The sequence below is a fragment of the Glossina fuscipes genome, unplaced genomic scaffold (genome assembly GCF_014805625.2).
Source record: "Glossina fuscipes isolate IAEA_lab_2018 unplaced genomic scaffold, Yale_Gfus_2 2, whole genome shotgun sequence".
Classification (NCBI taxonomy): Eukaryota; Metazoa; Arthropoda; class Insecta; order Diptera; family Glossinidae; genus Glossina; species Glossina fuscipes.
This window is the reverse complement of record NW_023998416.1, coordinates 15225300-15250205: the sequence shown is the minus strand read 5'-3', so window position 1 is coordinate 15250205 and position 24906 is coordinate 15225300. Positions and strand designations below refer to the sequence as shown.

The 24906-nt window shown below is 34.0% G+C and overlaps 3 protein-coding genes across 3 annotated transcripts; 1 reads left to right on the top strand and 2 right to left on the bottom strand.

The window, feature by feature from the left end:
- Positions 1–7624: 7624 nt before the first annotated feature.
- LOC119633791 (serine/threonine-protein kinase svkA) lies at positions 7625–11539 on the top strand. Its single transcript, XM_038027537.1, has 8 exons — positions 7625–8410; positions 8648–8746; positions 8806–9444; positions 9506–9651; positions 9714–10335; positions 10409–10729; positions 10791–10981; positions 11059–11539. Exons 1-8 carry the CDS (start codon positions 8396–8398, stop codon positions 11069–11071), a joined length of 2046 nt encoding a protein of 681 aa, XP_037883465.1. The 5' UTR covers positions 7625–8395; the 3' UTR covers positions 11072–11539.
- On the bottom strand, positions 11446–12074 carry LOC119633792 (NHP2-like protein 1 homolog). Its single transcript, XM_038027539.1, has 2 exons — positions 11981–12074; positions 11446–11923 (listed from the first exon to the last, which is right to left on the bottom strand). Exons 1-2 carry the CDS (start codon positions 11981–11983, stop codon positions 11543–11545), a joined length of 384 nt encoding a protein of 127 aa, XP_037883467.1. The 5' UTR covers positions 11984–12074; the 3' UTR covers positions 11446–11542.
- A 7542-nt stretch (positions 12075–19616) lies between these two features.
- LOC119632949 (transcription factor glial cells missing) lies at positions 19617–21360 on the bottom strand. Its single transcript, XM_038026114.1, has 2 exons — positions 20984–21360; positions 19617–20829 (listed from the first exon to the last, which is right to left on the bottom strand). Exons 1-2 carry the CDS (start codon positions 21358–21360, stop codon positions 19617–19619), a joined length of 1590 nt encoding a protein of 529 aa, XP_037882042.1.
- Between the last annotated feature and the right edge of the window lie 3546 nt (positions 21361–24906).

The window sequence follows — 24906 nt, the reverse complement described above, 5'->3', positions numbered from 1 at the left end:
TTCAATTCATCTACGCTTATAAACATACAAAATGCATTCTAAAGTATATGTACATGCACGCATACATAACTAGGACTTTTTCAGACCAAAACATTATAAAGCGCCCTCCATTAATGGCTGCCAGAATTATTCAGGCATGTTCTGAATCAGTGATGACAATTTAATATAATTTATTTAATTAATAATCAAATTTATAATATCGCCATTACCGGCAAAATACTCTATATAAAAACAACAACAATTGCTCTGCCAATTAACTTTTTGCCAAGAAACAGGACATCATTCCACCAATCTCACCAATAGTTACTATTAACAGCAACACTAGCGATAACAAGAATGGCAATAGAAACAACAACAACTACATTAACAACGGTAACAAGGACTTGTTACACTCAATAGCAACATCAAAATTCAACTGCGTAACAAAAGAGATTAAACAAAAAAAACAAAAACTACAATATTAGCTAACAATTTGTCTATGCTGCGTGACCTGCTGTCACCAATGGTGAGATAAAAATTGCGAAAGAAGAAAATTTTGTTCTTTAAGCACACATATCGCCACATTCGTCGTTGGCTTAGTTCATTTAATCTTAACTATAAAAATAAAGAAAATTTGTTTATATCAGCACCGTAAGCATGGCAACCGTATGCCCATATGTTATTATCGCGCCCCTAGATCTGGCCGTTAGCGCCTCGAATCATTTGAACTAACTCGACTACACACACTTGCAACATCTTCTAAGACAATGAGATCCGCACATTTGTTCTTCTTTTGTTCACCGAATTATAAGGCGAACGTATATGGAAAACTTGCAAAAATTGGTTGAATCATCACACCCTACACAAGGACGTATTAAATTAATGTGGATGTATGCGACACTCAGAATTACTTGGAATAGACTTATCTTATATAATACCGTACGACACGGAATCGTTTTCTGAGTCGACCTAAACTCGTCTGTCCATCTGTCCATCTTGTTTTTTTTTTTTATTTTCCACAGCAGCAGCACGTAATTTTTAAGATATTTTTATGAAATTTGGTGCACCGACGTGTGTTCCCCAAAGGACGAGCGCTATTGAAAATGGTTTCGAATCGGACCACTTTTTCCGCCACTTCCCATATAACACTTTGTTTTGAAGAAGCGTTGTACGAACAACTGAGCGAATTGATGTAAGGTGATCAACGATAGGCCCTGTTCCACTATAGCGGTTTTACTTGTTTTTACATAAAAGTGCCGTGAACCCATATCTAAAAAAGTGCCCTCTTTTATAAGCCTTAGCTTGATTTCGTCTACGTGGTATAGCATATTAGAATTTTTCTTTAAAAAATTGCTGATGTACTGCAAATCCTTTGTTAGTTTGATATTAAAAAAACAACTTTGAATGAAAAGCCAACAATAAGTTTTCTTATATGGTGGATTTTATTTTATAATTGGACAAAAAATGCAAGAAAAAGAATTGTAAGAAGAAGAAAGCAACATATTGATAGATTGAGAATGTGAAAATTAAATGGAAATAAAATGTATTGAATTGAAGAGAGTGTACTCTGCTATTATACTTTTTATTCTTCTTTTATGGATGTAATAGTTTCATTATTCAGGAATGCAATGTGAAAGTTGCCAGCAATCTATTGATCTATTTTGATTAACTGCAAAATGCTTTAGCGTTGCCTGAATTACATACATTTAGATACATTGTGCTAAAAGAGCCGATCAAGGAATTTTTCGCTTTCAAATTATATGCAGTAATCGCAAAAGCGAGGAATTTTTAGAAATCATATGCTAAAGGGATTGAAATTGAAAAACGCAAGAAAGATTGGTATCAGTCAACCTGCAATTGAAGAAGCTAGAGAAAAATGATTAGCGCCATCAGCTGTGCCAATATAGAAGAAAGAGGAAATAGTCATTTTATCGTTTGGAATACGAAGATTCTTAACTTGCCGCAATGCAACTTGCGTCAATGTGCATCGATGACAACGCTTAAACGCTTGCTAGGCAAAGACTACCTTCCCTGCTTAGCAAAAGTGAATGACTTTAATCAGAGTTATTATAAGGCTTTCAATGAGGATTAGAAGAGCAAAGCATTGTTCGACGTTTCGCTGCACATGAGATTTCACGATTAGGTCATTGAAACATATATATACGCTAATCTACTTACGTCTAAATAAAAGAGAAAATATATAGGCAGAACAATCCAATTGACAGATAAAATCATCAAGACATGGAGCAACTTTTTGTGAAAGCATGTCGCAACTTTTGGACAGGCGAAATTATCGTTAGTAAAATGGTTTATAAGTCTGCTTGAGGCAGCAAAATAATTGCGATTACAACGGAAGAGTGGAAATGCAAACACTAACTGCTTAAGAAAGCGAACAACAAACAACATTTAATCATCGCTTTAATATTGGATGCTTTTTTGAGATCTGAGAGCCGTATCAGTCTGCCCTATATTTCCGACTTACAAGTTTTGGCACGGGTCCACCTTGCAGTAAGAACCTTAAACCAATTTTTCTCTTGCCTAGTATGCATAGAGGCATTGCACTAATGGTAATAAGAGCGTCAAATAAAAGTTTAAATACGATGCCTTCCTTTTTGAAACTGGTACACGGATTTGTGCGAAGGGATGCAGACTGATATGCCTAAATCGATTTCGAACTTGATCTACTAATCAAGATTTATATTTTGTACGAGTTTTCTGAAGCTGCTTCTTCTTCTTCTGGGTGCTGCAAACGTTTTAGAAAAATAAATATATTTCCAAAACCATGGATGCCGCGTTTAAGCAGAGATGTTAAAAAAAATTTTTAAATGCTAAGTTTTCAAATAACGAACGTAAGTTAAACTGGATACAAAACTAGAGGTGAAATACCTTCTATGACGTTTTACTGAAAAGCTATGCTTTGCCATCTAAGTTTCTTACTGCAAATCCAGTTAATACGATACCTAGCATTGGACAATGCGAAAAACTATTTCAAATGATTCGTCATCAGAACAAGATATCAAGTTGAAATATTCACAGGAAAGCAAGGCAGCATTTCATATCTATGGTATGTCTCTATGTAACTTTATGCGAATTTACATTGAGATGACAAGATGTGACAGATATGCAGAAAGCTTTTACCTTTTATCCGGACAAACGTTAGTTTGCATGTATGCATGCGATTTATACATGTGTACGACGGTTTATCACTTGTTTTCGCACTTCGATACGAATCATATTAACTGTTTGTTGATATTAGCTTGTTTCGATGTTGTTGTTCACAACGTTAATATTCATGTCACGTATTCCTTAAAATGGCCAGTATTTTCAGTCTACATATTCGGTAAGCAACCAATCGGCAAAATCTTAATATCGCAACGTCATAGTGTTGCGGTAAGTACATAATGCATATGTAGATGTAAAATATCATCTTTCATTTCATCTTAACGAAACGAATATTAGTTTCGACATGCTCGTGTATCCATTAATTCGCAAAAAATGAATAAAAGTTTACGATTTCCTGGGAAAAAAAGAAAATCTCCCAGTCGGAAATGAAAAATTGCTTGCATATGCATCGTGTATTGCTGCAATGATGTAACAGATTAAACAATTCGAAAACATAACACGCATTCACTTCACTGCTGTAGGGAAATCGGATGGCACTTGAGAAACTATGATCAGTTTTTCGTTACAAAAACATTAAAGCAATGGATAAATTACTGAAAAGTCGTCATTTCTTTGAGTAAAGCCTAATTTATAGTTTGGTTTTGCAAAATAATAATATTTTAATATTTATTGTTAATTGCAGTACATGTTAAAATCTTGGCATTATCGAAATTGTACTAGCGTGAGCCCACTGTGCCAATAGGTGAGATATGGTCAGGCCTGGCTCACGTCTTTGCTATGATAGTAGTGATAATTGGGCGGCATTAAAACACCAAAACTGAACAAAGATAAAAAATATAAATATAAATAAAAAACTAAATTATGCTTTTTGTTGTAAAAAATGCGACCAAACATTTTTCCTTAGCGTTTACCCCAAAGTGTATATATATACAAAGCTGGAAAAGATTTATAGGTTCTAAAGTACATTGTAAGAAATGTTTGCAAATCCTGTATAAACGTTTCCCTTTCATAAGAGTCATTACACGGAATGTGCCCTAAAACAATAAACCAAATTTCCTGCAGATCATTTTTATATCAAATTGCTATGATGCCTCATTTTTCCCTGTAAAATGATAAAACTTCGATTTTTTTAGCAAATAAAAGCTTGCTTTTTATGGAAACAGTTATATGAACTAGGCCTCAAAAGATTGACTCATAGGATGTCGAAACATTGTAGGAGATGTAGTAGATTTTATCGTCAATATATTTCTGAATGAAAGACATGGGCAGACATCAGGCATATAAACAGATAAACTGAAATCTATTCAGAAAATGATTCTTAACAATATGTGGACATCTGTCTGAAGTAATAAAAGAAGAGAACAACAATAGAGTGTAGGGACAAGTGGTAGCTGATTTTTTAACATTTTCTGGACCCTTGTCTTTTTATATTCTTTTCATAATAATTTTCGAATTTTCGCAAAAGTAAAACAAAACTTAAAGTTATATTCAAATGTAGAGAAAACGTTGTATTTTCGTTTTCCGTTTCCTTTTCATAACATTGTTCAGAATTTTACTAGTGACAATCATTTAAAGCCAAAAGTTATACGAAAGTGTGAAGGTAACAAAAAAGCAACAACAAGAGCGAGGAAAATAAAAAAAAGCTTTTCTGGATTTACAGTAATTAATTTCCTTGATTTAGCATCTATTGAGGCGTAAACTCAATTGGCTTGTCTGCCCGTAGAGACATGGAAACATGAAAAATGGCCAAAAAGAAACTAACTAAAGTTAACAATTTCTAATGCTAATGAAGGTTTGTTCGCGATGTATAATGAAGAAATAGACTTTGAATTTCCAAACTATGGAAGAGCCAAAGATATAAATTAACTTATACGACAATAATGTCCGAAATATCCTTTTCAATGAAAATGAACTAAAAAAAACGACTAGCGGCGAGTGAGTTAAACTTCAACCAAACCTTCAAAGCAAATTCGTTCTTAAAGAGCAACGATTTCAAAAGACAAAATATGAAGACAAATACCCCACAAACTTCTAATGAAAATTCAGAACGTTTCGATTGGCACACTGCGATGTAAGTGACCTGATCAAAAAGTTCATATCGGACATACAAATCAGGTCCACTACTGAAAGCCATATTAGAAGCCCTGACAATAAAGATAAAGTATTCCTCACAACAAGTTTTAAGAATAGTTTCAGGGCAAAATCCATTTCATAGGCGACAAGATTCAATTACCGCACATTGTCTATTGATTTTATTATTTCTACATTAAAGCAATACTTTAATTTGGTAAGCACACAGGACAGCTGGCTATCCTAAGTTGACACATCAAATTTATATGTCCTATGACGTTGACATTTTTTCTTTATCGATTGCTATTGATTTGAAAGTGAGATATTGTTTTGTTTTTAAAGAAATAACGGCTTATGATTCTCTCAATGCACAACCTGTACCATGTGGTACATTTTTTGTGCAAAAACATTAACTCATAAGAGAATGAAATGAGCCTTATCTTGAGCCTTAGCTTGTTTTAACCTTTTTCCAACAGGCAAAGTGAACAACGTTCAACCAATTTTTTTCCCGCCCAACATTTTGTTCAATAGACAACAAACGAAGAAAATTATGATCATTTAAATTTAAAAAGAAGTAAAATATAGTGGGTCACGGCCCACTATTAAATACCTTACAGTTATTGATATAACAACCTCTTCATAATAAGGCGATATAACGGAAGCGATTGAAAAAAGGTTCGATCTGAACTATTTTCAATAGTAGTCCTTCTCGATAATTGTAAACTGTAGGTAGAACACAAGATGACAACGCAAAAACACAAACAACTGGACAGACGGACAGACAAGCTTAAACCGATTCAGAAAATGATTCCAAATCGATTATCTCCAAACGTTTTTTTTCATGTAAATGAGATTTAAGATAAACTTGAAAGTTTGCTTTGTTTTCGGCTTGACTTTTGGTATAAAGCTTTGCTAATATTTCACTGCAAAAGCAGAAGTAAAGCGTTTGTTTTATAAAAGAGATGATTAATCTAGGATGAACATGCCACATGGCCGCCCAGTTCCCACAAATTCGACGCCCAACTCACACAAATTGCACAAGTTCGCCGCCCAGTTCCCATAAGTTGACCGCCCAGTTCCCATAAGTTGACCGCCCAGATTCCACAATATAATAAGAGATGAATAATGCCTTTTTAATAATGAAATTGCGGATGATGTTAAAAAAATATTTTTTGTTTTTATGTTAGTCTCTTTTTCCTTCCAGCTGCAGTTTTGTGGAGGTAAAAGACGTTTTGCATTCATTACAAGCGCATTTATTATTAGAAAAAAAATCGTTTGAAATTTTTTGAAAAAATAAACTAATTAAAAAAAGCTTTTATGTCTAATTTAAAAATTGTTGTTGTTTTATTGGATGGTGTACTTGCTAAATAAAAGGCAATAATTTGAAGCGAACGTTATACGTGAATTGCAGATTCTAAGAATTAAAATGAATTAATGTGAAACGAATTGAAAAAATCAAAAATTACAACTCTGTGCACCACAGACACTTGTTTATCCTATTCAAAGATAAACATTTAATAAGATAAAAATGAAAGAAAACTAAGAACATATGATATTTAGCCAGTAAATAAATAGTAACATAACGGAATAGAATAATTCCCAAAAATTACTTTCAGAATGAAACAGGATTTACAACATCCAAAATAAAAACAATTATAATGTTGCATTTCCTTACATAGTTCGTACTCTTAATTATCTTTAATAGAATATAACTGCCGAAACTGTAAGCGCATTAATCCAAAAGACGGTCTATCAAACATTCCTGTTTACGAAAATTTAAAAAAAGAATTAAATAGAATAGAATAGAATAGTATAGTTAAAGTAAAAGCTTTAATTTTAGAAATTTCACTACATTTTTTCATTAATTGCATTTAAACTCAAATTAAATCTCTTTTTGGATTACTTAGTATTAGATTATTTCTCATACGAAATTACTGGTTTTTATTTTGCATATAGATTTTTTTCACTTATATGTTTTCTAGTATTTTTACAATTTAAAACAAAAAATATAAATTCACTGAAACAAGCTTTACACAATTTCTAAAATACTCTCAGCTTGCAACGCCAAGCTGAATGTTATAAAACTCGTTTGTATAGCTACAAAGTTCTATATACAATTTTCACAGCCGTTATTAGCTTTCTGCTTGCCTTCGGACTTAATTAGCGATTTTGCATCTCTATTATTTAACATTTAACATTTCAGCTGTCAGATTTCTACAATTTACTGAGAATAAAATTCTATTTCTCAGAGTAAAATTTACTTTGCTGTACATTTCTTATTTCTTATGAAGAGCAGCAAAAGCATATAGAGGAGTTGTTTAATTTATTTACATAACTACTACAATAAATAAGGAAAAAAACCAATAGTATTTTCAAATAATTTTAGAAAGTCAACAAAACGGATAAATTATAAGAAAATTCCGTCAAGTATTCTGTTGTTGTTTTATTTGTAAAAGAAAGAAATGAACACAAACTCCCAAAATTAGAAACGTTGAAAATTGAATAAAAAAGAAAGTCGGTTGCAAAATAGAATGAAAAAACTTTCATACTCCAAGAGCGAAATAAGAGAAGTGTTAAGAAATAAAATTAAAAACAAAGCAAAAAGAAGACGAAATTAATGCAATAGAAAAAAAAAAAGAAGTATTGGTGGTGGTGTGTGAAACAAGATCTGTCTTTTTTCGAAATCTGTGCAATTCGTTCACAGAGTTGAGTGAACGACAAAATTGACTATTTATGTTGGTTGTCCCCCTTTTTCATGAAAACAGTGGATACGCAAAATTCCAATCGAGAGGGTGTTGAAAGGAGTGACCTTTTCTAACCAAGTGGGAACTGTTATCAATAAATACGACAAATAAAAACCTGCTAAGTGCAAACGTAGCGAGAATAAGTGGCAAAAAGAAATTCATGTGAGATCAATAAGAGTAAACGTAAGAACGTAAGAAAATCGGCGATTGGAAGCACGTGAGGAGAGAACACGCAAATATTTGGACTCCTTTCCATACACACATAATTGGCTATTGTGTTTTTTTCTTAAAAAGGGGCTTAACGATAGCAAATTTCGTCTCGTCTCGACTTTACTCTTAGCTTTTTCATTTACTACCAAGTATTAGGTGCTGATGTTTACGGAAACCAATAAATCTGTCTCCTAAAAAAGCCAAATAACAGCAAAAGTTATTACAACGGCAGTAAAGGCAATTTGGACTATCGATACAATTTGCCCATCATGTCGTGGACAGAGGTAAGCGGAGTAATTGCTTGAAGTAATAACAAAAAAGAAAATATCAAGAGAAGAGATAAGGGTTTCGATCATTTGCCGCTTCTATTATATATGAGATCATCACGCGACTCATATTGTTTTGTTTGTTGTTTCTAATCTCACTCTATACATTTACTCCACTGTATGATTTACACCAAAAAAAATCTATAAAGTTTCAATAAATTGTTTAACTGATCAACTTCTACTTCATTTAAACAGCAAAAAGTGGATCCAGAACTAATATTTACGAAGCAAGAACGTATTGGGAAAGGATCATTTGGTGAGGTATTTAAGGGCGTGGACAATCGAAGTCAACAAGTACAATAAAATTTTTTTTTCATAGTAACAACTCATCTAACTTTTGTATTCGTTTGCAGGTAGTTGCTATTAAAATCATCGATTTAGAAGAGGCAGAAGATGAAATTGAAGACATTCAACAAGAAATTATGGTTTTGTCACAGTGTGACTCTCCTTTTGTCACCAAATATTATGGCTCTTTTCTTAAGGGTACCAAATTATGGATTATTATGGAGTACCTGGGCGGTGGTTCGGCTTTAGATCTTATGAAAGCTGGTTCTTTCGAAGAAATGCACATTGCCATTATACTACGTGAAGTTCTTAAGGGGCTAGATTATCTTCATTCGGAGCGTAAGCTTCATCGCGATATCAAGGCCGCAAACGTACTGCTCAGTGAGATGGGTGATGTCAAGTTAGCTGATTTTGGTGTTGCTGGACAATTGACTAACACCACTTCGAAGCGCAATACTTTTGTGGGCACTCCTTTTTGGATGGCCCCTGAAGTAATTAAACAATCGATGTACGACTCTAAGGCTGACATTTGGTCACTGGGCATAACTGCAATAGAACTGGCGAAAGGTGAGCCACCTAACTCTGAACTGCATCCTATGCGTGTTTTGTTCCTCATTCCTAAAAACAATCCACCACAGTTGACTGGAAACTACACAAAGTCATTCAAAGACTTTGTTGAAGCGTGCCTTAACAAGGATCCTGAAAATGTACGCGTTTTAATATAAGAGAAAAAATTATTGTTAAAACCATTTTTTTTTTCTATTTCAGCGTCCTACAGCGAAAGAATTACTTAAATATCCATTTATCAAGAAAGCTAAAAAAAATTCGTACCTTATTGATCTTATTGATCGTTATAAAAAATGGAAATTACAAAAAGGCGACGAGAGCGAGACAGAATCCGAGAATTCCGATAGGTGAGTACGCTTATTTAAAATTCTTTACATTTACCTGTTTTCTAATTCTAATGTAAATTCAGTGATGAATCGAAGCCTGGTTGCAATAATGATGAGCCATGGATAATGACAGTTAAAGGATTGCATGTAAATAGTGAAACTTCGAAAAGTGTTTCCGTGAATCATTTTAATCGTTTGGATGATCACGAATTAAAGATGGAAAAATTGGTTCAAAATATGGATGGTTTAGTGCCGATAACACATTCTGCTCATCACGCTACAAAACATCCGTCGAACACCTCGTCTAGTTCTCCAGCCGTATCTCATATACGAGAAAATATTTCACCAAGTTTCTCGGCGTCAGTCCCTACACCATCAAATTCATCTACACAATCAATGCCATCATCTGGTGCGACAGTAGTCTCATCTGCGTCGGCAGCAGCGGCATCTGCATCAACGCCTTCCCGTGATTCCAGTTATCATCACGCACATCAGCAATTAGCATTGGGACAAAAACATCAAACGCAACAGCAGCAGCATCACCAAGAAGTTTCTGCAAGCAATGTCGAATCGAAATCGACTGGTATTCAGTCCAACAGTTCCATTTCTAATTTTAAAGAGCAACCACAACAACCACAACAGAAAATTAGTTTGCGGCCAGCACGTACTACTTCTTTGGATGCAGATATCGAGAGACGTTCTTCGGTAATACATTGATCTAATCCTGTATAAATGTAATGTCGAGTAATTGTAAAATGTTTTCAATATGTAATTTTAGCTGCAATTACTTGATCATGGTAAAATTGAAGACGAGGAGAGAGCGCTGCGTCGCAGTACAATGACAGCGTCATCTTCTGCAGTAGCTGTGGCCTCGTCCAGTCATACACTAGCTTCCAGCAGTAGCTTGGGAAATGTTTACAACGGAGGCAATACGCACGTTTCTAATGAATTTATAAGCCCGGAGTTAGTGGCATCATCTTCTGCTTCGGCACTGAACACAACCAGTGCGAATCTTAAAATTGTTGGCGTTGGAAATCGTGCCATCATCCAAACCAATAGTTCGTGCTTAAATAACTTCATCTTTCCTGTTCTTTCTGATGTAAGAATTATATTATTCCGTTACTTGGAGACATTTCATAAATTTTGGTCGCTGTTTGTAGATTCAACGCAAATATAGCAATTCCAGTAAGAATTTGAACGTATTAGATATATCTGATTTAAAATCGGTATTCGAATTGGCTGAACGCAGCCGTCCTGGTGTCAGTGACTTGTTTCTCAAAGAAATCATTCACAAACTTGTACCCGGCTATTCAGAGACTCGTATCAACAATATCATTGATAGATCAATTAGGTAAAGCTCTGCTTTCATACTATTTGAAATTCGTTGTTGTTTATTCTCTTTGTTCTTTGTTGATTTTTTGATTTCAGACATAAAAAATAAAAAACTCCCTTTGATGCCAAAGTCTGGCTTTGTTACAGATTTTTGTGTTGTCTCCTCATTTCACCTCCAATTCCGATGTTTTTGTTTTTCTTGAATTAGATTCTTCTACACTGTATGTAATATTATATGTATATGTATTTGGTCAAAGAAATATTCAAATATATACAGACTAGATATAGAATATGTGCAAAACTGCGAACAGATGCAGTGAAATAGTAAACTTGAATATATATTTTTCATTATAGAATACAAGAATTTTATCCTCTTATGCAAGCTTAGGAAACAAATCGATTGTTTAAATAGTTGCCATTGAGTGAGTATAACATCATCCATCTTAGTGTTTCTCTGCTAAATACATTAGCGTAAAAAATGTGGGCGGGTTTACAAAAGGAATATCACTTTTTTGGAAGTTTATTTCGCTTGCAAAAATTTGTACAATATTTCAATGGATATATTTAATGAAGAATGCGATTAGACTAAGAGCCTTTCAATTTCCTGCTGAATAGACGTAATTTGTGATTTTAACTGTGAGCCCTCATTAGTTGTCACTGAACATGCAACGATTGGGCGGGATACTCCACAGGCACGACCGAGAGCTTGCTTGGAACGAACAAACACATACGGAACGTTTTTATCCTCGCACAATAGCGGCAAATGCAACAATATTTCAATTGGCTCCGTGTCGGCTGCCATTACAATAATATCAGCCAAACCTCGATTCAATGTTTTTGTCGCTTCGTTAGCTCCTTTACGAAGTTGGCTGTAATTCAGAGCTTGCTGCAGCAAGTTCATAATCTTTGCCGTTAATTGCGCATCGGCTAAAGGAAACGCTTTTGGATTTATTTCTTCAGACTATAATTGCAAAAATTTAATTAAGATTTTACGGCATTTTCATTAGCATATACATACCATTATTATTATCCTCTCGGCTTGCTGCGTCACTGAGGTTTACAAATTTATGTTTATATGCGTCTGCCTCTTCACACGTGCTTTAATAATTTCAAGTCATATCCAACAATTTCCATAAAAGTGGACAGTGCTGCCAAATTTACGACCCCAGTTAATTTTGGAATACCATTTAGAACTGCAAATTAGAGTTTCCCAGTTTTATTGAACAGAGAATTTTTAAAGCATTTCAGAATAAAACATTTTACAATAAAATATTTTAAAAGTAAGATGGGTACAAACTTGGATTCAAATATATTTCATTTAAAAAACCGACAAAAAATAAAGCTTCTAACTGTAACACCGACAAATTTATATTTTTGCTCCGAAGCATTACGTAAAGTAAATTCTAACTTAAAATGTGAACGAAAGGGACAGTTTGAATTTGTAAAACGGAGAAAAGGCTTAAGCGGTGTACAGAAAGGACGCGTTTGCAGCCTGTATTGCTGTGGTGATGCTATGAAAATCCATTAAGTTATGACCTTGAAGTGATAAACGAAACAACAACATTAGTAGCTGCAGTTGCCAATGTATTACTATCTAATATACTCCATCCTATATCATTTGAAGAATAATCTAAATTTTGATTTTTGCCACTACGCATGCTGCATACCTCTCTATGCATTATATAAGTTGGACGTTCTGGGCATTACTGAAGATGTGATTAGATTTTATTTACATAGATTTCCACAAAGCGCCAGGATAACAAGATGAAGAGTTTTTTTTTTGAGAGTTGGATTATTTTCAGCAAAAAACAATTGTAGTTTCTTTTCGTAAGTTAGTAAACATTTACATTATAATATGTACACAAACAGAAACGAATTCGTAATATGTCACCTCATCGTACCACAATCGAATCTTAAGTTGCATTAAATGTTAATTTTATAAATTTGTCTTATGTCTTAAAACCTATGCAATCTAATATACATATATTTAAATGCATATAAACAAGCGCGACCAAATCATATTTTCATATTCGAATACATGATGCACGGTGCAAATACGTTTATCCTAGTTAGGGCTTTGACGGCAATTACACGCAAACACTGCAAATGTAGGCACTTTCACAGCAAATGCATATATACCGCAAAACTGTTTCATATACTAAATTGAATTCAGTTTGCAAAAACAACCGGATCTACCATCTTATTGCGGAAGAAATAACATTAGGCAAAAAACGCCCTTCAAAATAAAGTTGCTTTTTGTTGCAAAGTGTCTCTGTTCTCTCTATATGAAAGAAAAGAAAAAACATTGGTTCACATGGTAAGGTATGTTGAAGGGCTACGTTGAAATAGCAACCCTGAACAAACTCAGATGTGAAAGCTGTTGCGATCATAAGTGCACTTTGAAAATGAGCGAATAACAGCTGTTAGGAAAATATTTTTGAATTCTAACGCATTTGTTTGATTTTTAATGTTTGGTTTTTTGTCAATACGGATTTAGCTAAACTGAGTTCTTTCTATCCTTACACGAAAACTATTAAATGTATTTTTGCAGTTTACAGTCAATTAAAAACTCCCTCATTTCTATGGCAATACTTTAACTTGTAACTTAAAAAATCTGATTAATAATGTTTGGCCGACATATTTGCAAATAATAATATTTTATCTTCTATGGTATAAACGATTATATTAACTTAAGGTCTTACCACAATGAAGCGTTACTATGTTTTTGCGTTTAGAAGATGGGAAAGAAGATCGACATCAAAACTTGATTTTTGCCAAAGGAACATATGAAATTAAAGCAAATAAAACGGTACTTTTTTTAAGCTGAGCGTTTTCTCCTTTAAACATTTCTCTTTAAAAGTCCAAAGGAAAATAGAAAAATAAATATTCTTACGGGGAAGGAAATTAGATGAAATTTTTAAAAATTGTGCAAATGGGGTTAATATGGTTAAATGAATATCATTGCAATATAAGAAAGTGTAATATGAAGGAAAGCATGAAGTCCCCTCCGTGTATATAAACCGAATAAGGAGATTATGTTTGCCTGGTGGACAATCTTCATCACCCGTCGGCTAAACCAAACACATAACATTGTATTTGGTCTTGGATCAGTGTTTTTCGAAATTTTTTGCACCCTCTCCGCACTTTTAATTGCAGCTCTAGATGATCTTGATAAATATGTACATTGAGTTTCACACATGTGTTTGTTATGAATTAAATGCTATATGTTGAGAATTTTCTAGGCCAACTAAGCATGAATGTGTTAAATGACAATTCTTTTCCTTAATATTTGCGACCGTGATCGTTCCAATAGGGTAGATAGACTGATGTAATTGCATGTAGGTTCAGAATCTTGCGTCAATCGAGAATTTTCTGTAATGTGGAAGCTATTAACAGCGATAGAGTTTCATGTCAACGTTTTCGTGTTACAGACTGCTGTCACTAGAAGAATTGTTAGCTTAAGAAAGTAACAAAAAGGAGCAAGCGGATATCATTAATGAAGTGCAGAAAGTGAAGCTATAGGATGGGTCCTTAAAATGCTATTGGTGATTTGAAGAAAACCCAATGGGCACTTGACTCGCAATAAATTGCAATAGGTTTCAAGTCTCGCGGCATACTTAAAAGCCTATATTCAGGGAATGAGAATGAATGGTTTAGCAATTCGAGCAGTTTTGTTTAGAATAACACGCACGTTCCATGGAATGCCATGTTTTCATTGTGTGCGTCACAGCATGCAAAGCCATTGTGTTGTTCTAAACAGTTTCCAACGAGTGCTGCACCAGAGCATAGGCAGGACCGTCGATCCGATCGAGGTAATTAAGGTTAAAGCTTTACGGGGATCATTCCCGTTTTATCATTCACATTATTATGGGAAACAGGAAAGGAAAATAATAAAAAGCGAAATGAACCGGAAGGTAATTTAAATGAAATCGTCGCACTAACTCTTGCATATAATAAACGTTGTAGCGATGCGTTCTGCTTTATATCGTTTGTTAATTATTGCTTACGTGATTCTCCTTCAATTAATATCCTAAATCATAAATCCCTATACAAAAATATGTATTGGCCACAAGCACTAGATCAAAAGTCTATATAAGTTAAATGCAATAACGCTCTCCTTTTTTTTGCGTGTTGTTTTTGGTCCCTTGTTCGAATATATGTATTTAGTATCGGTTGTGAATGTAAAAAAAATGCAGTAAAAAATACTTGACAGTATTGCATGTTGAAATCAGATAGATAAAAGTAAGTTTGCCGTGATATTGCAAGTATGGAAGAACTGTCCAGATACAGATGCATTACATCCATTGTATAATATATCTAAAAACAACATATAACATAGCATAAGTGGTGACGAGCTTTATTCAGTATAATATTCAAGTGTGCTATTAGTTGAACTGCTTCACTGTTCAACTCAACGTGACCGCTCAAAGAGAAGAAGTATTGATATCCTGTTCAAAATTTTAAGGAATTCATAGATGCCTGCGCTTTAATAGAGAATTTTTTACATTTCATACGGTGCGTGCGATTCATTAAAGATACATATATCATTTTGAAAGATTTCTGAGCAAGCGAATAATTCGAATATTGAAAATTGATGTAGGTTCTCTTTAGGATAAAGATAGAATAGCCAGCGCAAGTAGTCACGTACTTTATATGAGTCAAATCTGTCTGTAAACATGTCAATAGAAAGAAAATAAATATCACGGATATAGGATGACACATAGCATAAATACATTTGCATATTACGGTAATAAACTAGAAACAAAAAAAAAACAAAAAAAAAAAGAACAAACAATAACAATAAAATCTTTTAAAGTCAAACATACAAACTTCTAAAACGCATTAACCGACCGAATTAATGTTTGTTTGTACGAATAGTCCTCTAAATTATTCTCAAGCCCTCAAACGTTAGGTGAAAAATAAAAAAAAAAAAAAAAAAAAACAATAACAGGATAACAACAAAGCACATCTTTTAGTCAGGAAGCGCACGCTTTTTGTTTTGTGATTTATTGTACACAAATTAACACAAATGAAATCACAAAGACGAAAAAACGACAAACAGGCATACACAAAATGAATCCTCTTTCAAATCATGCTTCGAGTGTGTTAAGCGTGTGTACCTAGTATCACTTACCTAGCATTACAAAGTAGACATACAAACAGCAATGCTTTGCTTTAATGCGTTAAATATTTAAATAATAATTTGCATATAATATCAAGTTCCTTCATACACATGTATACATATACATATGCATATGAGTGAAGAGTTTTACCTTCTTGGCCTTAATAGTATTTACAAAAAAAAAAAAAAAAAAAAAAAGAGCAATAATTATAAATGCAATACGATGAGTTCGACTTCGAGAAAGCATTGCGAAACGATGCGCATGTACTTTTTAGAAATGGGCGTTAGATTGGCTCGAAATGAATACATATATGTTAGGTATCGATGCAACGTTTTAAGGGTTAAAAGCGAAAAGCGAAAAGCGAAAACCGAAAAGTGGAAAAAAAAGAATACAAACATGCTAATCATTCATACTCTCATAGCTTACCCCTTGTATATTGTTTGGGATAAACTCCTGCATTTTTAAATAACTATTATTAATCTGTTTATAGTGTGTAAGCCTTTTTTTGAAAGGATGAATTTTTGCGGCGATTTTATGGTGCGCATACTTGTCTACATGGAGACAAAAATGTCACAATAAATTTATAATTGGATTAAAAAATTGCTTATGCATTTGATTTGCGGGTAATTCAAAAAAATTCGTAAATCGTTGACACAACATCTCATTTAACGGATACAAAATGTTAAGTATATACCTGAGCAAATTATATAAAAAACTGAAAAGCATATAAGGGCGAGAGAACGCATGCAATACGCATGCAATTCATTATAGCATTTTTCATACTTATTGCAATCAGTTTATTTACTATAGCTTTTGTAGTTCTCCAATTATTGAACCTAAAAAAAATTTGTTCAGTAAAAATGTGACATTTCGAGAAAGTTATGAGCGGGATAATTGAACTTTCTTTGTCATTTTTTTTCCCATTCTCAATACAATGAGAAAATATTTTGGATTAATATACATAATGATAAACAACTTATCGATATACAATTTATTGCTCTACGCTGCTTCCTTAAGTAGCTAATCCTTTTGCGATTTTGATTTTAGATATCTTAGATATCACAAATTTTCAATCTAAGTATTATTATTATTATTATTATTATTATAAATTTAGCCAGAGAATAAATTCTAAGACTAAAGTCTTAAAGCACCAGCATCTAGGGCTATCGGCTTTTATTAAAAAACTCTACCGCACTTGAGGTTTGAACCCACGACTATTGAGTTGCTAGTCGAGACTCTTGCCTACTCGGCCACTCAGGCGGATTCAATCTAAGTAAATTGATAATTTTCAAATGTTTTACTTTTGGGTGTACGAAAAGGAGCGAATAACAGTACCAGGTGAAGTGGTGTAGTATAGTATGCAATACTTGGCCTTGCCTGACTATAATGCTCTTACTTGTTACCTTATGAATGATTGTATAAGAGAAGGTTGAAAAAATCATATTTAGAATGTGCAAACACTATTACAGAACGAGTTTTGTCGAGAAATTTTGAAAATTGCAATTTTCCTCCATACAATAATGGCTTTTCAAAACAGGGCGTTACATGGGAAGTGGTGGAAGAAGTGGATCAATTCAAAACGCCGTTTTGTAACGTGGCCTTTGGCTTCACGTAAGGTGAGATCAATTTTGTTTTCAAAATTTAAATATGGGATTTTTTGAACGTTGCTTATCAACTTCAACAACGTGTTGAACGGTATAAATTTTCACGTATATTCCTATGCTACCTGTAGAAAAATTTAAAAAAGCGGCTACGCCCACTTAATGTTAGTGGATTTGAAAATTTAATTTTTTTCCATCTTCCTTTTTTTTTTAAGGGAAAGATGGTGGGTATAAACAATTCGTTCATAGTCGAATATAATTTTCTTACTTGTTTCTTTTTAACCTTTGTTTATACTTTTATATATAGATATCTGGTTTAATCTTTTTCTTTTTAATTAACCTTATGTTGTAACTTCAATATGAAGCCTATAATTTTATATTGCTTAATTCAGCTAAGGCTTCATTGGGGCTGAATTGTATATATATTTGAAAAAATAAGTGAATAAATTCGAGAATTGTAGGGTTGTCGTTCGTCGCCTTACGATCTAGAAATGTTCTTAGAGCAGTGAAGCACATCACTGTTAAATTCTGATTCGCATTAGTCTCCCAAACTGTTCGCTCAGTAAGTTCGTAGGATGCGATAAATGCCGCCACTATTGACGAATATTGCGAAATAGTATCAACCTTTAAGCAAAATATGTCAAAATTTCATGACATTCCGCCTTTTGGTCTACGCGTTACGCTTTTTTTTTTGTGAAATGATGGAAAAATATGAATTTCGTGTTGAGACTGTGGCTGTGTGCAGCACCAAGAAGGATTTGGTGTAGACTCACCTTTTAATGTGTCAATAGATGCAGAATCATTTTCCGAATTGATTTAAGGCTATCTGTCTGTTTCCTTTTTTTTTGGTCTGGCCCATTTTTATTTTCACTGTAAAGGCCATAAACTGATAAAGTATGGTGTACTAGTATATCTTGGCACAAAGACAAAGCCTACTAAAAATTGTCCACCATATAAATCTTCATTTCGATATATATGGATTCGTCAGTAGTCGTCCAACATCTGCATGTCATCCTACAAACTTATTGAATGAGATGTTACAGAATAAAGACAGCAAAGATAATCTTGTATTTCTTACGTACATTACCGCAAGCGAGGTTATTTTATCAAAGTCAGAAATATTGACTATCAAGTTCATTTTTCCCCGGGTCGTTCGGAAAAAATAATTGTACAAATTATGTTTGGAGAGCCATGTAACTCATCAATAACAACGTCAATAAAAAATACTAACTGGAAAATTGGAAACACCTAGGATAAGATTTCAGTGTATTTTCTTTAACAACTTCTGACCTAAATTCGCTATTTACAAATTGCATAAATAGTTCCATGTGCACAAAGGGATTGTTTATGTTTTACACCAAAGATGTTTATGTTTTATGCCTCTATTAACTGGTAGGTAACCGGTAGGTTCTTTGAATTTTTTTTATAGATTTGGAACGAATATTGTTTGTCAAATTCAGATAACATTTGAATATTCACCGGGGATGATATTATTTAAAAACAAGTGCGAAATATGTAGAAAAATGCAAAGAAAAAGTTTTTATTTCATAATAAAGTAGAAACATATCGGATAAAATGCATTTAACAGTGATGTGAAAAAACTTTCGTTAACATTGGAAATTGACTAGACTACATCGAAAAGTACACATACATATGCACGTGTTCTTCTACTTAATTAATAAAATTAAAATAATTTTTAGAAAAAGGCGTCATTAATTCTATGAGAAGAAGAAGAAATGAGATATTGTCAAATAAAACGTTAAAAACTTGTGTATCATTGTGATCATAACATAATGTTTTACATATGTAATTTTGGTTAAGTGAATGCAATACATTATAAAAAAAATGATGAGAAACTTTATAAAAGATATTCTTAAACAAGAAATTTTACAACCAATATAAGCACTTAAATAAGTAATAATTAAATGTGTTAATAAACCCCTGTAGGCAGCGTCATCGCTTGATTTTGTTGCATTAAAGGGTGGAGAGTTTCATTTGCGTTATCGCCATAAATTAATGGTGATGTGTTCATTTGTATGTTCCAGGCATCCCCGCCATTACTGTAGTAAAAATCAACATCTCTACCTGCTGTGGGATCCGATGACGCTATAGCGTGATTCAGCTCAGATTGATTTGACGCACTCTCAGGAAAATGCGAGCTATGAGTAGGTATCGCTTGATAATTCGCTGTTCCATTTTCAAACATTGGTAAGGCTTGATTAGAGTCGAAATTGCTGCAATACATGTCGTTTTCGGATGACAAAGAGGTTGTATAGTACGAATTATTCGAATTTTGGGCCCCCACGGATACTGTTGTCGGTAAAGAGTCGCCTTGATTGGCTTCGAAATTATTGAAGGCGGTAGGCAAGTAAGCAGGGAAATAATAATCATCCGAATTATAGCCGGAACTGCTAGTTAAACTCGAGTTGTCATCACAATTTTCTGAAGACCACTTATGCGAATCATGATTTGTGAAATTTGGCAAATTTGTCGCCGAAGCTGTATGCTGATCGCAGACAGCATTGTAATTCATCGATGACGAATTATTTACCGCATAATTTTGCGGGTGTCTGAATGTTGGCTGCGCGAGTGATGGGTTCATTATTACATTGGGATGATTTTGTATACACGGCATTTGGTCCATTGTAGTATTAATAGAGCATCCAAAATCTGCAAGTCCTGCACTAGAAGTAGGGTATTCTTCCAAATTGTTTACCGCCATCCATTCGGGATTAACCACATTGTTGTTATTAAGTTTTTGAGAAATATTCGCATAGGAGGCAGACATACCCACCGTGCTTGGGCTATTTTGCAATCCCAAGGGATAGTCACTTTTTAAAGAACGATTGCAACTTTCACTGTTGTTTTTCAAGTTTTTCCTTTGGTTTTTGCAAGTCTTTAAGCTATTTAGTTTTTCATTAAGAGCAGCGTCTCTAGCTAAGAGGACTGCCAAACTGCGAACACGGCGACCGGTTCCCAGTAGGCGACGGGCTTCTGAGGAGCCCTTAGCTTCAGGTCTGGGGTGATCATGAGTACCCTTGGCTTGGAAAAATATAGAATTACCGGAACGACGCCAAAAATGTGTAACAGGATATCCACAATGTCCACGACACGGTTGAATTTCCAAGCGACCCGAGCAATTTCTAGAAAATCAAGTTAATATCGATTTTTAATCAAAAGCTTTTACTGATTCACCCGAATTAGTTTTGATAGCGATAGTTTTGATTGGGAGCGAAAACACATGAAATTGAAGAGAATGCGGATTCGCCCTATTGAGGTAGCTTTCAATGGACTTACCTGTTCGGACATGGTTTTCCTTGTTGTTTACGTCTGGCCTTATCGCAGATGGCGGGTCTTAAGTTAACATTATTACCATTGGGTAACTTGCATTTATCGGAACATAACAAGACACCAAGACAACTTTTTTTCAGTATGTTAATATTATGGTTGTTGGTGTTCCTCATTGCCCAACCTGATGAATGTTTTCTAGCATCTTCATTATTAGCGGAATACACAAGGCGACAATGGCCATTGGCCCAATCTTGGAAGTCGTCATATTCGGTGACATGTGGAACTACACTATCATTAATATCCCAATCGATTTGCACGCGAGATATATGCACCGGCGAACAGTTATTGCGAATTGGTAAATTTATTGAAGTTTGAACGACCATTTTCACTGATCGCTCTTATATATATATATGTATGTAAATTATTTCGTAATTGTTATTACCCGGTACGTATGTGTTTATGGAGAAATAATGTATTAAAACACACACGCACACATGCACATACACGCACAAATATATGATTATATTGTATACATTTAATTTCGCAATCTATATAGAAATTTCACCATACACGTCCATCCAGAACGACTGCGCACTGTTAACTGACTTTACTCTGTTAATGTTTATAAGCATAAAGTCTAACTGCCTTCCTTTTAACCAAAGCATATAGAAATAGCGAAAAACAAAAAGTAGGGTTGATTTACTCACACATATATACGAATGAATGTAAACGAGTAACTTGTACACTTATGTGTATGGCAAGGAACGTTTGTTGATTGGTCAATGCAATCCAGTTAAAGTTATCCGAATAGTCATCGAAATGAAATTTAAAACAAATTTATCCGAAAGTGCATTTCTGCATTTGGGTCGGTTTGCTCGCACAAACAACTGCCTATAGTTACATGTAGATGATACGTTTATGTGTATAAATTTGAATTAAATTGATTCTGCAAATTTCCTTTTTCACTTTATTATTATTATTTCAAATATATTTATTTGTTATATTTATTGACCTCTTGCAGTCGAAAATACATTGTAATTATTTCACTTCCCCATGTTTAATATCGTCTCCTCGCGTAGATTACGCACGCACACACAAACGCATCTAGGTAAATGTATTTTCAAAATTATACATATATATCTTATATGTATTATTCAGAGATTGGAGGCATATTAATTTTGTCAGTTTCCTCTTGATCAAAGATATCGCAAGCGATGCTTCTGATCAAAGTGAATTAATGTAGGTCCTGGTGTTCAAGCTATAGTCACTTGGGATTTAAACTAGTAGGTTGATGCATACTTATCAAGAGGTTTTAGACGAAGCGTTCGCTTCGTTTAAGCATCTCGGTCAAAATTCGGACATGTTCGGATTAATTAGTGTCGCTGAATTCGTGGAGGACCTATCCAGCCAATCTCCGCACCCTTCTAAGTTTTTTGAAATGACGAACGGTGCTTGAATAGTTCGCATTGAAGTTGTCGGCCAGCATTCGTGTGGTGAAGCTTTCGTCCCTTTCCACGTTTGCCAAAAGTGACTGGTCGACGGAATACGATGGTGGACCTCTTCTTTAATTATCTTCCAAACTAGTGTCGCCAGATTTGAAACGGGGAATATATTCTCTGCCTTGACTTTCGCTGATTGTGCCCTCACCGAAAAGTTCGTTGAGATCGCGAAATGACTGACCTGCTTTCTGTCCTTTCTTAAAGTGGCGCAGCATAATGAGATGAATATGAGTATGATAATCGACACGTATTTGTCTAACCTAAAGGTGAAAGGATACTTTCGTTCATAAATATATAAAATATTATACATTTTTATTAAAATATAGCACGTCAGAGAAACGCCTCATAATTACGTACCAACTCAATATGTATGTAAATACGATGGAATATGAATTTTATTAAATTCAACGTTACTCGTTTATTATTCTATGCGTTGTAAAGTGCATTAAAGCACCATTGAAAGAGCAGAATAAGCTTATAACTGCTTATTATATTCCTTGAAGAACGTCAAGTAGTATTGTAAAATATTCACATACATTCAGTTATAGCACAGATGCAATCTGGACGCGATTTACTCATAAAGCAAACAAAACAACACGCAAACGTTGATTTGTGTCGCTTGCGTAAAATTTGCAAACTTTAGAAAATTTTGTTTAAAAAAAAGTAGTAAGTAAAACAATCAAATTGATGAACGAATGAGGTGGAGATAGAAATTTGGGGTAAAGAAAGTTAATCATTATATGGGAAAACTATAATATTTATTAAGTTCGCGAAATCTTTGATTGTGTTACGTAAATTTTATTTTAATCTGAATTAAACGAGTAAAGCCTATAGTGGAACAGGGCCCACAACCACATTTACTACAATTATTCATATAATGTCTTTACAAAATAAGGCCTCATATTGAAAGTGAACGAAAAAGTGGATCGATCCGAACTAATTTCAATAGCGTTCGTCTTTGAGACAAAACATGTTGATATACTAAAATTAATCGAAATATCTCGACAATTTGCGACCTGTAGGTTGAAGAAAACAAGATGGACAGAGGGACAGACAACTGGCAGAAATGATTTGAAAAGCGGTTTTATGTTTGCATTCGTTGAAGCAGTACGTAGTGTTTTTACGTTCTCACTTAACGATCCAAATGATATTTCGGTGCAATGTCGTACATACATGTACCATTGATATATAGTTTACACTCTTCTCATTCCGATCGAGCCTTCTGTTACTTTGCTTGACTTTGAAAATCCTTTAACCGCAATTTGGGTTTTTTTCCTAGGTATACCTTACATAACAAATGATAACAAATTTTAAGATTGTTTACAAAGTTACAAAGTTAGTTTCCAACTTCTTAAGGGAGATAGGTAATCTTTTACAAATTACAGACCACATATGACAATAACTTGTGAATGGCTAAAAGAGCTGATTTTAATTCTGGAGATTTGTGTCAAAGCAGAATAGATGAGTTACTTTTGATACCCTATACCATTTGTGGTGTAAGAATATATTAAGTTTGTTCGGTTGTATGCAACACCCCCACGGACTTGAGATAGACGCACCGTTTATTATGCCGATCGATTCGCAATATCAATCTAAGGTAGTCTGTTCGTATGTATATATCGCCTACAGGCCGCAATTTTTAAGATATTTTACCAAAATTTCCTATATGAACTTGCTTTGGTCCAAGGACAAACGCTATTGAAAATGATTCCAATCGGATCACCTCCCTTATTTTGAAAAGTCGTTGACTGTGTGGTAGCGTAGGGTATTTAATTTATTTAATTGTGGACTGTGGCCCACCATAATCTCTTTACCTGTTAGAGACTATTTTGATCATCAAGTCTTTGGCTTCTAGTTTTTCTTAATACCTTTTCTAATAAACGTTGATTCGTTATGTTGTTGGTGTCCGCAAAAGACAAAGAGGGGAATGTACTATTCTTATCTATTGTCTTGAATCTATTGTTTATTTGACTTCTAGTCCTATACTAGCTTTAGACTAAATTATGAAAACCTTCCGCATCATAGATATACGAGCAACAAATTTTGTATTCAGCGTGGAGCGTATTTTTTAATAATATTATTTATTCATTTATTTGTAATTAAAAAATCGACCAATGCCACGAATATCGATCTGTTCCAAATATTTCTTAAGATCAGCTAAAGATCAGCGAAAATGCTATCGAATATTTTGTAACTCTAACGTATTAGTGTGAGCTGAAAAATAACACAGATGTGGTGATTCAGTGTACGCTGATTTGAAATTATTTCTTATTCGTTTTTATTGTTCGACCAACCACTCAGGGAATGTCCGCTATTCACGTAATACAGTGTCGGTCGGAAAGAAGTGATGACAGAAATAGAGAAATGGCCGCAGCCTAGTGGATATGTGGACAATAGGTAAAGGTAATGGTTATGCCTTCACCGACTGAA